General features: G+C 42.7%; 2 protein-coding genes across 6 annotated transcripts in view; one reads left to right on the forward strand and one right to left on the reverse strand.

Moving 5' to 3' along the window:
* The window catches only part of LOC144038104 (protocadherin-15-like), a 113258-nt gene extending 111969 nt beyond the window's left edge, over positions 1-1289 (forward strand). Inside the window, exon 40 of the mRNA XM_077550271.1 lies at positions 228-1289. Within this exon, the coding sequence (XP_077406397.1) occupies positions 228-935 (708 nt within the window). The 3' untranslated portion in view covers positions 936-1289. The remainder of the gene's footprint in view (positions 1-227) is intronic.
* Positions 1290-3411: 2122 nt separating this feature from the next.
* Positions 3412-16157, reverse strand: part of plce1 (phospholipase C, epsilon 1) — a 62034-nt gene continuing 49288 nt past the window's right edge. For 3 of the 5 annotated variants that reach the window (XM_077550266.1, XM_077550264.1, XM_077550269.1), the window contains 22 exons: positions 16005-16141; positions 15695-15933; positions 15501-15562; positions 15254-15419; positions 15064-15171; positions 14824-14940; positions 14147-14305; positions 13935-14070; positions 13762-13803; positions 12311-12429; positions 10858-10975; positions 10140-10277; positions 8795-9097; positions 8565-8728; positions 6885-7146; positions 6696-6814; positions 6471-6599; positions 6187-6384; positions 5900-6091; positions 4955-5167; positions 4559-4774; positions 3412-3559 (listed from right to left, as the gene is read on the reverse strand). In XM_077550266.1, coding sequence (XP_077406392.1) covers positions 4598-4774; positions 4955-5167; positions 5900-6091; positions 6187-6384; positions 6471-6599; positions 6696-6814; positions 6885-7146; positions 8565-8728; positions 8795-9097; positions 10140-10277; positions 10858-10975; positions 12311-12429; positions 13762-13803; positions 13935-14070; positions 14147-14305; positions 14824-14940; positions 15064-15171; positions 15254-15419; positions 15501-15562; positions 15695-15933; positions 16005-16141 — 3298 coding nt within the window. In that variant the 3' untranslated portion in view covers positions 3412-3559; positions 4559-4597. The remainder of the gene's footprint in view (positions 3560-4558; positions 4775-4954; positions 5168-5899; positions 6092-6186; positions 6385-6470; positions 6600-6695; positions 6815-6884; positions 7147-8564; positions 8729-8794; positions 9098-10139; positions 10278-10857; positions 10976-12310; positions 12430-13761; positions 13804-13934; positions 14071-14146; positions 14306-14823; positions 14941-15063; positions 15172-15253; positions 15420-15500; positions 15563-15694; positions 15934-16004; positions 16142-16157) is intronic. The other 2 variants (XM_077550267.1, XM_077550265.1) reach the window with 1 other exon arrangement.

A 16157-nucleotide genomic window follows, 5' to 3' on the forward strand; every position in this document is an offset into this window, starting at 1 on the left:
ATGCTAGCTCCCTAGCTAGCTCCCATGGTGCTCATTTACTTGCTAGCTAGCTAGCATCAGGGGCTAAAGCCAAACGGTGGCAGGAGTTTTACTTTCTGGACCTGGATTTGCCACCTCTGGTTAAGGGCTTAGACCTCTAGACCTCTTCACCATCATATCACAAGTCTCTCTTGTTTCCAAAATATTCTGAAAAGGTCTATTGACTTCCGCTTGTGTCCGTTTCCCAGCATGGCAACAGAAAGCGTCGGATCAAGCTGGTGCTGGACCGCGAGTGCGAGACCAGTTCCACCGGTGACGACAGTGCCCCAGAACCACTACGCGGCCGCTCCACCACCACATTTACCAACCACACCAACGTCAACGGCGGCCTCTACGTGGCCCAGAACGGCTCCGTCATCCGCACCCGGAATTCCGTAACGCCCACCAAGCCCCCGTCGCCCGTCTTCAGCTCACGGCTGGCCAAGCACTTTAAAAAACTGGACAAATTGGCAGCCACCCTGGAGGAGAAATTGCCCCTGAACAGCCCCAGAACTGCGGCGGACGGCGGCGTCAAAACCCTGCGCACCTTCAAGAGCTCGAGGCCAGCCGGCCCGGCGAGCCCTTCGTTCGCTAATTGCGACATCCATAAGACAGTCAATGTGTTTGACACTCGACAATCCAGCATTTCCTCAGAGTCCGCCAGCAACGCGGGCGCGGGGCAGCCTTCCGATGCGGACGCGGGGACGGACGGAGGACTCAGGAACGGGACTAGCGAGGACACAGAAGTGGGCGAGGGAGAGAGAGAGTCCAGAGTGGACGGCAGCAACAGCGAGGGAGACGAAGGCCTGGTTATGAGACATATTCCCAGCTGTCCTAGTGAGAGGACGCAGTCGGACGAGGAGGAGCTTTGGATGGGACCCTGGAACAACCTTCACATCCCCATGACCAAACTATGACTGACAAACTCACGTTACAACAATCTTTCAGTCACAGCAAATCTTCATTTGTGCTAAAAAAAAAACAACAACAAAAAACACACAGGGACGCTGTAGTGAAGTGGCAATTTGAAAAACGCTGATCAGCATGTCAAAAGACTTTCAGTTTTCAAAATGGGAATTCATTTTTATTAAACTGCGTGTTACGATTAAAAAAGTCACACCGGTCATCAAAAGTTGCCTTCAATTTGATCTTCGTGAAGCACTTTTTCTTTGCCGTTCAGTGTCAACGGCTCATTTCGAAAATGTCCGACTGCATCGGCTCGTGACGTCTTGTTTGATTTTTGTCAACGGTATAAAAAAATTAAATGTCAACTAATATTTGTGTGTTTCCTCTTTATAGAGCTAACGTTCTTGAGACATGCTAGCCTTGGTATTAGCTAGCAATAAGCCATCCAAGAAGAGAAATGACTGACTGATATGCTAAGCTAGATTAGCAAAAAACTAGTTTGGCACTTTGCTTTTTAATAAACACATTAAGGGTGAGCACTACTTTTATGCTAGGCTAAGTTAGCTTAAAAAAAAGCTTCTTCTTTTTAAACAAAAAAACTAAGGATTGTGCCACTTTTATGTTAAAAAGTTTGCCTTTAGCTCGTTAGCATGAACACAAACACGAGTGACGACATTCAAAGTATCCAATATGGAGCAGTTACCATGTTGTATTTTTTTTTTATTGTTATTCCACTATGCCACAAATCCACAAGTATTCATCCAATGAAAAATTCAAGTAACAAGACAACATTGGCTGTCATCATGGTGAATGTTAATGCACATTTTTATATATATATATATATATATATATATATATATATATATATATATAGTGAATACACTATTAAAATATAGATTTGAAAAAAAAAAAAATAGTGTTACCTTTGTCCAGCTACTCGACCTATTTAAGAAAAGGAATTTGCTGAAACGACTGCAGGGATGAAGAGTTGAACGGCTACTTTTCACAATTTACACCATCAATAAAAGACAATCTCCTTTTTCAACGCATTCAAAATAAATTAAAAACAACGATGCGAAAATACACAAAATAACAGTTAAATGCCAACCAGGGCTTTAAACGTCAAATAAATAACATCTGTCTCAAACAATAAGATACATCATAATAATGATACATTCAGGGGAGGAAATAAAGAGTTGGAAAAGAAGAAACTGCAGAAACTAGAGGACAGAATTCCTTCCATTATTAATATTTGTCCACAAAAAAAAAGCCAAAATTATCAATTACGTGGGCCCTTCAAAATAAAATGCTACATAAACTACAACCTGCTATCACTTTTTAAACGGTCTAATTTTTTGGACCCGGACCTTCAACAAATACAGCAAGAAGTATTTAGTTAAAGTTTAAAGTTATTTTAACTATTCTTAAGCTTTTAAAAAAAAATAAGTAATTATAAATATTACTTTCAATCTATATTAAAATGTGTTCCTGTTTGACGTTGGAATGTGAATTAATGCCAAAATTCCCACTCAAAAAAAAAAAAAAAAGACCTATTGATGACATTGCAAGTCTTCCATCAAGTTATTTAGTGTTTTTATATTGTAGTGTATTTTTCTTTTCTTTTGTCTAGCCAAGCAAGAACATTTATGAAAGCTAAAAAAAATCTAAAATGTGAATATTTTACATGTCCAAAAAGGATCAAGTGGCCCCAAACAGGTTTAAAAGTTGAATATCACGAACATACAGTCATCAGAAACCGTTCATATCCGTCCAATGAATTCAAACTGAAAAAAAGGGAAACCTTGCAAAGTCAAACCAAATAAAACAATTTAGGTTTGGGGCAGCAAACTTTTCAACTAGGCTGAAATCTAAAGAAATAAAAAAGGATGATCATTTTTCTTCTGACCGTCCAATCACATTCAAGCCTCGTGAAACCAACTCCAAAAAAAATGTACAGAAAGAAAAAAATGTGCAAAATGCTGTTTGAAGACCTTTAAGCTGCATTTCTCTCAAGAAATTGACCTGACGACGCATTACTTTGAATGAAAAAAAATATATTATTGTTGTTTTTCGACAGTAAAAAAACAGAGCTAATGTCCACAAGAAATGAGCTTCAGATCACATGACCACAAAATTAGAAGAAGAAAAAAGTCAAACTAAAGAACTAGTGCGACATTTTGGGGGCAAACGAACATTCTCATTTTTACTGACCATCTTGAAAGCCGACGTCTACGAAATGTGCTTCTTTTTTTTTTTTTCCACGTTTGTCTCTTTGCTACCCAAAATGTCTTCTTACAGTACGTTGACACAGTAAGACAGGAAGTAAACAAGCCAGCTCGTCTCTCTTGTCTCCAAACTTTTTTGTCGCTGGCTCCCTCACCTTAGGCTCGGCCCTGCGCGCTCCGCCAAGCGAGCAAGAAAATCGGCCACAAGGACGTCACCTTCACGAGGCAGGGTTGGGGGCGGGGTTGGCGATCGCCATCGCTCTCCTTGTTTCATTTGTGGATCTTCCAGTTGTGAAGGATGTGAAGCTTCCACGCGGCCGGACTGAGGGAGGAGGCGGGGAAGGCGTCGGGCCATCTGGCTCCGACCTTGCCCTCCGCCATCCACGCCTTCAGCCCCGTGCTCGTGGACCCTGCGGAAGGTGACGCGTGATGACCACGGATGTCATGAAGGTAAAACACAGCCTCCTCCAAAAGTATTGGAACGGCAAGATGTGACATGCGCTTAAATCAGTGAAATGATCATCCACAGTCGGAGGTGGAATTCGAACCTGCAACCTCCTGGTTACTGGACATGGCCCTTTACCATTTGCGCCACCGAGCAGTATCAGACACCTGGCAATGATGATCAGTTGTATGTATGGAAGTGGGCGTGGAAAGCGGTACTTGCGCTTTCTCCTTTTAGTCTCATCTTAAGATGGTAAAATGCATGTTCTATTGGGTTACGGTCTGGTGACTGATTTGGCCAATCGATGAAGGAATTGACCTTGCCGTCCCAATACTTTTGGAGAGGACTCTTGGTCTGTTAGAGCGGCGGGCAAACGTATGGCGTGTATCTTTCATTTATTAACCCTTACATACTACTCAGTTTGCATATGTGATGGGAAAGACAGTTTTACCATATTAATTAATTAATTAATGTTTATCTTAGTAAGTCACAGTGTACCACTCACTGGTGAGCTATTTTTAGAACATACTTGGGGACAACTAGTACCTTCTGGCACCAATTTTTTTTTTTTGTGCCCAATATTTGGGTAGTAAATAAACACATTAACTTTTCTTTTGTTATAATTTCTTATTATTTATATTATCATATAATATTCATTATTTTAAAAACTTTTTTTTGGTACAGTAGGTACCATGTTAATCTTAAATAAATTAACTAATGTTAATGTTCTTCTTAGTGAGTCAAAGTGTAGCATTCACTGGTGAGCTATTTTTAGAACATACCCGTGGGCTACTCATGTTGTCCTTGGGGCCAACTAGTACCTTCTGGCACTTTTTTTTTTTTTTTAAATTAAGACAATGTGCCCAAACAATATGCAAGGGTTAAATAGCCATACAACTAAAATTACACACATCACAACAGTTGGTCCAAGTGAAGGTTGTTAGTCGACGACGCGGTCCGATACCTCGGTTTCACTCGCCATGCACGGAGCCGAGTGCGAGGCTCACTCGTGCAGCTCGGTGAGCGCCACGCAGCATGCGGCCCTCTCGTCCTTACTGTGGGCGGCGCCGTCCACCGCCGCGCCCGTCGTCATGCTGCGGCTGCGGCTCGTCAGCTTCTTTAGCTCGCTGGCTAACGACATCACCTTCTTCTTGTCCTCGCGCGCCACCTGCACTTGCACCTGCAGCAGGGCGTCATTTATCATGTTCAGGTAGTTAGCATTTGAAACAAATTGTCGTTCCCCATTGAAATGAATGGAAATGCTTTTAATCTGTTCCATCCTCGCATAGAAAACAATTTTTTGGAAGGTATTTTTCAATAAGTACTTTATGAACTATACTCTAAAACGAAGCCACTCTACCTGCTCTTTCAGCTTGAGAATGAACTTTCCGGCGCCCCTCCAGTGTGACTGCGCGTGATAGACGCACTCCTGATCCAGAAGCACGCGCTGGACGGGCTTGGCGGCGGACGACTTCTTGGAGCTGGCGTCCTTGGTCACCTCCTCCATGAGGACGTAGTCGCTGGGGTTGGGGTTGGACAGGATGCTGTACGAGTACTTGGCCTTGGACAGAGTCTGAGGGGAGGGCACGTTTAGAACATTCCAGAAGATTCCGGCAAGCGAAACCAGGTGTGACCAAAACTGCCAAAATTTTAAATAAATAAATAAAGAAAGAAAATAAATGAACATGTGTGAAAAAAAAAAAAAAAAGAAGTCAAAAATTAAATACAGAAAATAAATATAAATGGAAATATAAACAACAACAAAAAACAAAATATATATTTATATATATATATATATATAAATAACCATAAATAAATAAATCAAAGTAAAAATAAATACAAAAATAAAAACTGAAATTCCAAAAATAAATTTAAAAAGTAATATAAATAGAATTAAATATCAATCAATAAATAAAAAACACTCTGCTCTCACATTTATTTATTTCATGCTGCAGACAATGCGTCAGGATGAAATTTAAATGAGGGGGCGGTCCTAAGCGTGTCTTGGGCGGGTCGGCGAACAAGGAAGTCTCGCCGGCTTGCATGGAGAGCTCAAGCAATGGACAACACATATTTTATATATTTATTTTCGTATTTATTATGTATTTTTGTATTTATTTTAATTAAAAAAAAAATTCATCTTGTTTTATTTTGGGGGGTGTTTTTATTTACATTTATATTGTTTTTTTTGTATTTAATCTTTGAATTATATTTTTATATCCATTTTTATTTTCACTTTTATTCATTTATTTATTCATTTATCTATTTTTAAATGTGGCAGTTTTGGCCCTCCATATTTCCGCACCTGCTGTATGATGTCCTGCGCGGAGCTGTAGCGCGGCGCCTTGATGACGGTGTGAGGTTGCTCCGGGGACACCTCGTGCACCTGCACCAAGAACATGTCCTCCTCTACGCCGCTCTCTCCTCCTCTACCTCCTCCGCCAACAGTGAGCGCCTCCTCCTCACCCTCTGCCACCGCGTTCTTCTCATTTAGATTCTAACACCGCCAGCACAGAGACGCATAAGTGTAATGACACCAGGCGACCACAAGAGGGAGCCATACTCTCAGTTTATCAGCATCTGTGTGCGCACCTCCTCTCTGGTCTGGAGGCAGATCCTCCCCACGTAGCCGTCCTCGACGTCCCAGCCGGAGACCACCCGCATCGGCGCCTCGTCGGGCGCGAGCGGGCGGCGCTGGGCGCAGCGCTTGGTCTCGCCGCGCTCCTTGGACAGGGGGAGCTTCTCCTCACACAGGAAGTAGTCGGCCGGGTTCCCCTCGGGAGTCATGATCTAGGATGAAGTAGGTATGAAAATGTCAAATGATCACAAAATATAAAAGTTGTATTTATTTATTTATTTATTTATTTATTCCTGACCATGTCTAATAGCTGTTTGCTGGTCGTGTGCTCCGTGATGGAGAAGACAGTGAACGGTTCTGGTCCAGGTGCTCCGTGTACGGTCACTCTGTGCTGTTGAGACGTATTCTTCTCCTCAGGGTTGAACAGCTGATGGAACAGCACAAAACAAAAATAGTCAATAGTAGCATCAGCCCAATTTCCAATCTATGACTAATCTTGACACAAAGCCGTTTCCGACCTTACCTGGGCCGCCGGACACGCGCCGCCTGTTGCACTTTCTTCCACTCGTTTACTGTAGATGAACAAACTGGACACTTCCATCGCCTCGTTATGTTGCGTTCGCAGCTGCACGTGCCGGTAACCTGCAACGCATTTCCAAACGCGGCGGTTGGACGCAAACCGCGGGACAAAACGTGAGGCGTCTCGCCCGACCTGCTTTGAGGGCCCTGAGCGGCAGCGTCCTCTGCGCGGTGACCTGCGAGCTGTTGTTCTCCACCACCGCCAAGCGCAGGAAGCACAGCTCCGGGAAATGCACGCTGAACTGGTAGCGCTCGCTCCACATGGGGTTGAGCGTGTTGCGGTGGATGGGCTTGGTGCGGAAGTGGCAGCTGTCGCCCGGCGTGCCCAGGACGTCCACCTCCACGCAGGGGCTGCCCGAGCCGTTGGCCGGACACACGTTCTGACCCGATACGATCTTGGGGGGAAAGAAGTCAAAAGTTTGTGAGGTTCTCACTGCAAAAAAATGAAATCTTAAGTAAGTTATCATTTATTACATTTAATCTAAATTTGTTTATTTTGCTCTGACAAGTTATTATTACTTAACTCATTCACTCCCAGTCATTTGCACTGAAGCAACTCCCTTTGCTCCGGGCTGGATTTTGAGTGATTTTGCAAGGCCCACAAAATATTGTCTTCTATTGCTATAAAGACATGTAACCTACCAAAAGAAAGATTAAAGTCTCTTCTTTCATCCGGAAAAGTATATTTCTATCAGTTTCAGTTTTGCAGCAATTAGCATCAGAATATATCTAAGTTTATTCATATTCCTTCACACTGTCAAAAAGAGCTTGTTGCAATATGGCCCTGGCGGATCTCTTATTCTCTGCTGCCACCTGCTGGTCGTTTTTTGTAATAACAACCATTGCTTTAAGCCACCTCTTGATGTCAGAAGCTGCATCAAAGCTTTCTGTTTTTGCTTGCATAAAAAAAACAAAAAAAAAACATTAAAAACGTATAAGTACGTTTTTGGGAGTGAAGGACAAAGTATTATAAAAACGTATTTACACGTTTTTGGGTTTGAATGAGTTAAAATAAGAAACATCTTTCTGCTTATTTTAAGATACTTATTACTTAATTATCTTATTTGATAAAGTAGTCTTAGCCTTGAGTGTTTGTTAACAGCCAGTTTCACAAGTAGAATTTTCTTATTTTAAGATTTGGCATAATCTAGTAATAAGATAAATGGAAAAGTGTGGAAACAATTAAACAAAAGTGCAATATAGCATTTTATTATTTATTTATTGTAAAAATCATCAGTTTGTCTCGTTAGACTGGGACGTTGTGGGTTCAATCCCTGGCTGGGTCATACCAAATATAACAAAAATGGGACCCGTTACCACCCTGGTTGATACTCAGGCTAAGTTGGTCAAACATAAATGAGTACGTATCATTTTTAAGAAAATAGTTCTATATATTACAGCATGAAATAAGTCAATATTACTTGGTTTTAGACTAAAAGTATTATTTTCAAGACTGCTATGGTTGATATGGGCCTAGTATTATTTGCTTGATTTTCAAAATATTGCAGGTAAATTTAAATTAAATTTTCTTGTTCTGTTGGCAGATAATTTTTCTTATTTGGAGTAATATATATATATATTTTTTTCTTATTTTACTATATACTTCTTTCTTTCCTTTTTTTTACTATATTTTTTTGGCAGTGAGCTGGTACAGCTCAAAATTGTACCGAAGTCATCCTGTTTACTTTCAGGTTGTCAAATAACGAAATGAACAGGTGACCTCATCCTAAAGCTGTCCAAACACGGCTGAATGGACCCAATTGGAATACTTCATGTCAGTGAAAACATACACAAACGTCTTTCATGTGCTCACAGTGAGGGAGTAGACGGCCGGACTGCTTCTTTCCACGTCTCTCTCCATGGGGCAGAACTGCTGGTAGAGAGGACAGCTTCGGTCCCACAGCACGGCCGGCTTCAGCACGTACCCGCAACCGCCGTTGGCCTCGAATAGCGCCGTGTTCAAATGCATCGGCAAGTCTGAGGACAAAATAAAATGGCGTTAGTAGCTGAGATTCCTCAACATTTTCAGTTTTTTTTCCTGACCGTCCGTCTGGTAGTTGAGCGCCACCAGCTGGATGCCGTGCAGCCAGAAGAGGAGCGGGTTGGGGTTGGCCGAGTCGATGCGGGTGGCGGCCGGGTAGGTCCGGAGGAGCTGGCAAGCCGTGTGCTGGATCAGCTTCTGCGAGAAGCGGCGGCACAGCCGCTTGGCGGCGTTCTCGTTGACCGAGGAGATGTGGTAGCACTTGGGCGTGCGGATGATGGCGCTGAGCGACGTCGGCGGGTTCGGCGCCGGCGACGCCTGCTGCTGCTGCTGCTGCTCGTCCCAGCTCAGACGCTCGGCACCGCCTGGAAGCAAAGAAGTAGAGATGGACGTTAGAAAAAACCTCAGGCCAAAATAAAATGGAATAGCACCCCTGGAACTTGATGCTAATTTTACAAAAGTATGTCAATGGGATTTTACATTGACTTTAGCATTAGCGCTAGTGATGTTTCTTACACAAGTAATTTTTTTTTGTTGTGTTCATTAGTGCTGCAAAATAATTATTTTTAATAATTGATTAAGCTGTCGATTGATCGGTTTAAAAAAAGTTTTAATTTCCATCACTTTATTAAAAAATAGGAAATTATTGCAAATTGCCCCAAAAAAATCTCAGGCCAAAATAAAATGGAATATCACTCCTGGAACTACAAAAGCATGTCAATGGGATTTTACATTGACTTTAGCATTAGCGCTGTTTCTTCCACAAGTAATTCCTTTTTATGTGTTCATTAGGGCTGCAAATAATGATTTTTAATAATTGATTGAAGCTGTCAATTGATCGGTTTAAAAAAGTTTTAATTTCCATCACTTTATTAAAAAACAGGACATTATTGCAAATTGCAAAAAAAAATCTCAGGCCAAAAAAATAAATGGAATATCACCCCTGGAACTTGATGCTAATATGTCAATGGGATTTTACTTTGACTTTAGCATTAGCGCTAGTGATGTTTCTTACACAAGTAATTATTTTTGTTGTGTTCATTAGTGCTGCAAAATAATTATTTTTAATAATTGATTAAGCTGTCGATTGATAAAGTTTTAAGTTTTAATTTTCATCACTATTAAAAAACTAAGCAAATTTTTCATTTTAATTCAACAAATCAGATATTTACTGTCGAGAAGCTGAAATAACCATTTGGGCATTTTAAATTAAAAAAGGCATGTAAACGATTACCTTGATTGATTATCAAAGATAATTAAACTAATTTGATAAACGACTAATCATTGCACTCTGAGTGTTTATCCATCCATTCATGCATATAAGACGAATGGATCATAATAATGACCATCTTGTCTCACATTAAAACACCCCCCCCCCCCCCTGTAACCAAGCATTTGGTGACGTACTTTTCCCGGGCGCGCGGCTCTGCGCGGCGACCTCCCCCGCTGGGCCGGAGCGAGCCGGAGCCGTGCCAAATATGGACTTCCTGCACTTGCCGCGGTCCTTCCCCCTGCCCGAGCCGGACGGCGACAGCGTGGACAAGCCTGTGGGAGGTCCCGCAAATCAGTACGATCAACCGGAAATATTTATATTCCCTATATGCTGCTATGGGAGAAAAAAAAAGGACTCTTTTTTTTTTTTTTAATCTCCATAGTAAGCTAAAAACTTATTAAAAAAAAAAAAAATTAAATTTATGAGGGCGGCAGCCTGCCGCTCACCCTTTCTGGTCTTTGTCAGAGCTCAGGTCAACAAAATAAAAGTGGAAACACAAGGCTTGGTTTATAAAGGACCAAGAAGAAAGCAATTGAGGGAGGAAAGAGGCAATAAGAAGCAGGAGACATTTCACGAGGAATGAAGTTGTTGAATTTACGAGCACATCAGCCAGGAAGTTCAATAGTGCTGTCCAAACTAATATGAATGTCTTTCCCATGGGGGTTGGAAAGGGATTCATCATCTTAGTGGGTGTGCAGTGTGGGAGAAGAGCGGAGTGTGACACATGGATATTGAATGTCTTGCAATGAGAAGTCATTCAATGAGAAAGGGGAAAAAAAAAAAAAAAAAAAAAGAAGAGGAACGATGACGAAGAATCCGAGAATGGGGAAAATCCCTCCAAAGTCTGCTGACCTGGGAATTTGACAGCCTGGCAGTAGATAACAAGGTCGGACAGCTCCTGCGCAATCTGCCGACTCTCCTTCTTGTTCTGAGGGAGGTAGAACTCCTCGCCGAGCTCCATGTCGAACACCTGTGGGTTGCAGGAAGACCAGTTCTTTGTTATTTGTAATCCCTTCATGGTATGCCGAGCAAAAAAAAAAAAAAAAAAGGGAAAAAAAGGAATTCACATGTAGAACGGAATGTATGGTGTTCCACAGGGTTCAATTCTGGGCCCTCTGCTATTTTCATTGTATCTGCTAACGTGATCAATCACAAGCTGCTTGTAACGGTCACATTTCCAACTTATTGGTACGTTTTGAGGATAATTTTTTTTTTTTTACTTTTTGAACGCCATTGATGTAATTTGTCGTCAACGGGAAACCAACTGACTTTTATGTGAACGGGCAGAGAAAAGTCTTAAGCAGCTTTGGTTTTGTCATTAATTTGAGGGGGGAAAATACTGCCAGCAGATGGCAGCATTGGGTCTCTTTTGGATTAAACTGCCATGTCACAAACGTATAAATAGGTTCCATTTTAAACATTACCATGCTCCCAAAGACGTATTTCTACGTTTTTTTTTTTTTTAATGCTAGCACATACAGAAGGCTTTGAAGCAGCCTCTGAACTGAAGAGAATCTATGAAGCAATGGTAGTCATTAAAAAACGGCCAGCGGGTGGCAGCAGAGTATAAGAGATCAAACAGGGCCATGTTGCAACAAGCTCTTTTTGACAGTGTTTTCAACAGGTTTGTGAATAATGATGAAACTTAGCTCAATTCTAATGCCAATTAATGCAAAACGGAAACAGATACAAATGTACTTTTTTTCCCTGATGAAAGAAGAGACTAATCTGAATACAGAATATTCTGTGGGCCTTGCAAAAATCTGCCAAAATCCAGTAAAACAGCCGGGAGCGAAGGGGGTTGCTTTAGTGAAAATGACTGGGAATAACCCCTAGACGGTATTGTGACCCGTTTTGGGCTTTTTGATGGTTCTGACCAGGTCATTTCAAAATAAAATACTGCCCACGAGTTAAGTAAAATCCTATGGAAACAACCACAAACGTAAATATTGATGAAGCTTAGCTATATTCTAATGCTAATTGATGCAAAACGGAAACAGATAGAAAAATATAATTTTTCCTGATGAAAGAAGCGACTCTAATCTTTCTCTTGGTAGGTTTCATGTTTTTATAGCAATAGAACACAATATTCTGTGGGCTTGCAAAATCAGTCCAAATCTACTAAAACAGCCGGGAGCGAAGGGGTTCGCTTCAGTGAAAATGGCTGGGAGAGAATAAGTTAAGACCACAGATTTGAAATGTCACTTTCACAACCCATGTCAGCACTTCCCATTTGAGGACCTCGAACAGTCAAAACGCACACACCAGGCCGTCCTACTGCTGAGTGACGCTTAAGTGCTCTGACCTTTCCTTTGCTCTGAGTGCTGCTGTCAGCCTTCTTCATACGCTTGGGCGCTTCGTCGGCGGGCTGCTCCTCTTTGTCCGCCGAGCTTTTCCCTTCCGATTTTTCCTCCAGGAGGTTATCTGTCAACACAAGTCACATTTTTTTTTTTCTTTTTCCCATCAATGTTGAATTGGGGAAATTGACCCTGCGATGTCACGCTATTAACATCCCGCATACAGGATGTAACCGGGCCACACTATCAGGACTGGTTGTCGTAAAAAATTGTGCACGCCCGGTAGAATTCTCCAATTGCGAGCCAAGACGGGAAGGGGTTGTGGGGGAGGGGGAGGGGGGTGGCATCGGGAGAGAGTTAGTGCTGAGAGTGGGATAGGGTAGTTTCCCCTGATCCGTTGGTGCGGGGGGCAGCGTAGGGCCTGAGAAACCAGATGGTTTTGTTTTGTTTCCCCGATGAGGCGAGGTCACAGACAAAAACAGCCGCACAGAGGCTCGAAAGAAGGGAGGTGATGTGTTGGTGGAAAAAGAAGAAAGCATCCAGACAATGTAAGTCTTCAAAAATGCTAAATGGAATCGACATGAAAAGCGTTTTGTTCTTCCCCCTCGATTGAGTCATAAATTGTATGTCGTTCATTTTTTATTTATTTATTTTTTTTAATGGAGGAAGTGAATGCAGTGAGGCAGGCAAACACACACAACACACATAACTAGAGCTTAAACCACAGTCACTATACAAAACTGAAATCACGTGTACACACGAGCCAACATGAATGCACATACAAAAGTTCAATTGCCAAAACAAAACAAAGTCGACTAAAATACCAGAATGGATTGTGTCCCACCTCAGACGGTTTACTGTCATTTTGATTCTTCCCAGAGTCAAACACCTCATTGAAATGTCTGTTTCATATTTATGGTCATTCATACAGTCCTTTTGGCCCATTTATCACGTCACGATACGATATTGTAGGGAGGTTGGTATAAAAAAAAAATACTGTAACACTCATGGCATTGTAAAAAGAAAAAAGAAAGTAAAAAATGATAATTGAAAATGCTAATAGTTCAAATAGTGTCATCTGGCGAGTAGCGTGGTCAAATAAAACTGAGCTAATAAACTCACCACCAGAGGGTGCTAGAACTGCATGAATGGAAATCAGCCTGACCTTTTTAAAATGATGTGCTGCTTTTAATTAATATCGTAACATGGTGACGACGACATCGTGGCAATTTTCGATTATCACAATATTGCCGTTCTTGTTACATCCCTGATTGCAAATATGTTCAACAAAAAAAAAAGTAGATGTATGAGTAACAATGAAGCAGTCACTAATCTATACAAATCCCCTCGACCACAATAATAACAATGGGAGCAGGAAACCACAATGTTAGATGTATTAACTGCAGCCAGCACTGCAAAACAGAATGAGAAGGCAACAGCCGTGCACATGGAGGTTTACCTTCCAGCCCATAGGAGGCGGTAGAGGCATTGAGGACATCGGCTAAGTAGAGAAGAGGTCAAATCAAATGAAACGACATTGTAAAAACTCAGGATTAAAAGGAGTGTAAAACGATAAAGAACACAAAGCAAGACAAGGGGGTCACATGACATTTGGATAAAATGTGTGCTTACCATCTGATAAGGACTCATAGTCGTAATCGTACTCATCTTCGTCCTCATCCTCTTCCTCATTCGTGTGGCTTCCAGGCGAGCTGCTGCTTGGTGATCCGTTGCTGGCTTGGGCCTGCAAGTGGGCCAACTGGTGAGCCTGAAATAAGAAAAACTAAGAATTTACCATTTAAATATTCACTTGTGTTTACTGGCCCTTGAAATTATCGCCTCACCTTCTGCTTCAATATGTCCACTGGCGCCTGGTGGGCTTTGAGCTTCTTGTTTTTCAGGAGGATCCTCCCGCGTAGCTGCAGCGGCGACGGCAGGTGAGGGTCGTCGCTGAAGTCGCCCTCGAAGAGGAAGCGCGTCACTAGGCGGTCGCCAAACACCGTCTGAAAATTTCAATGTCACAGATAAGGACCTGTTAGCCACGCCAGGAAAACCATTACGAAAAAAGATTGGTAGGGATTGGAGTTGAGAAGATCTCGCGTGGCGTCACACATGATATTTTACAATCCCCCAAAATTCTTATTCTGAATTTTATTATTCTACTTGTAAGCTTCAGACAACTCTTCCCACTACAGTATATTTCTCTGGAAAAACACAAAAGAAGAGCTCACATAAACAAAGCAACGGTGTGTGTGGACATGAAAAGAGTTATGTCCATCACGTCAGTTCCCCGGGGCGGAGTGGACTGCTGGGAGGGCTTAGCAAGATGAAAGCCTGCGCACATTCCAGCACATACACTATCTCTCATGTGTGTTCATGAGTATACAAAATAAATAGAGGGAGGATTAGAGAGGTAGACCTCTCGACTGGAGGATTGCAAAAATAAAAATGCCAAGGCAAGAAAAGTTAAAAAGTGCATGACTTGATTCAAGTGAATTTGTATCTCTTTTAACAGTCGTACCCTAAAGATGTCAGCCATCTTGCGTTGCTGCGGAAGGGAGCAGTGGTTCTCAATGGACAGGATGACCGGCATGTCCGAGTTGACAAACGCAGAGCGGTTAATCGCCTCCACCACATCCTGAGGAATCACCGACGAGAGCGGTACTTTGGCTTCAATTATTCAAGAATGTTACAGCACCCCGGCTGTGACGGTCGTACGATGGAATTTTAATAGCCGACAAATAACGCATTTGTTCATTACCTTGAAAGGTATTTTGGTGGTGAGTGTGTGTCCGTGATAGATGACCGGCATGCCGTCATCGCCGTCCCAACAGTCCAATTCCACACTCCGGCAGCCTTGCAGCAGCACCTTCAAAGTAGCGTTACACGTTTCAATCTGTGACCATTAGGAATGTTCGATACCACCCTGCTGATGTTTTTCCTCCGCTGACCTGACTGTAAAGCTCAACAGAGGACTCTCCTTTGAGCTGGTGTCCGGTCAGGTAAGTGTTGTGAGAGGATTCGATGTAGTAGTAGGACAAAGGGTACTGGAGCTGATCGGGGTTCATCTGGGATTCGTCGTTGCGACACGCAAAGTTTTCCTTGTCCATGAGGTACCTGATAGAAGGGAAAAAGAAGAGCTTTGATCTACTTTGACGTATTGTTGGGTTCAATACCGTGTGTTTGTTACAAGTGTACCTTGCAAAGCCTTCGAATGACATCCAGCCCATCAGCCTCATGTTTGATGACGGCTCAAATGTCTGCAATGCATATGAATTCATCAGCAAAGTCAATCGCCACCTTCCTTCCTTTTTGCAATTCAGTTATCTGTTCCACTTCCTAATCAATATCAGGCTGTTCCTCATCCTCATTCGCATCAAAGCACTCCTCACTTGTATAATGCTGAGAATGTCGTCGTAGCTCAGGTGCTCCCTCTGACAGTTGACCAGGAAGTCGTTGAGCTGCGGGATGGCCAAGCCCAGGACGCCCAGCGACGCGTTCTCCACGCCCGTGCCGTTGGTCACGATGCTGGCGGCGGCGATGGCGTCCGAGATCTGCTTCTGGTTGTCCGACATTTGCTGCCTGGTCCGGATGAACAGGTTGAGGTCGGAGCCGTTGCGAGTGAGAAGGTCTTTGGAAGATTAGGAAGGCGATTAGAACCGTGTGGACGTTTGTATAGGTGGTATTGATTATTGTTCGTACCAAGGTCTGGTTGGAGGCCCACAACCCTGTCATCAATCTTCAGGCTAGTGTAGAGAGGAGCCGACTCCGGAGTGGAACGACTGCAAGGGACGGCGAATGTATCGAAAAGCTCCTTCAGGTCCTTTCTGCTCCGGATACTGCCGGCAAGCAAAA

This window comes from Vanacampus margaritifer, chromosome 18, assembly GCF_051991255.1.
Source record: "Vanacampus margaritifer isolate UIUO_Vmar chromosome 18, RoL_Vmar_1.0, whole genome shotgun sequence".
Classification (NCBI taxonomy): domain Eukaryota; kingdom Metazoa; phylum Chordata; class Actinopteri; order Syngnathiformes; family Syngnathidae; genus Vanacampus; species Vanacampus margaritifer.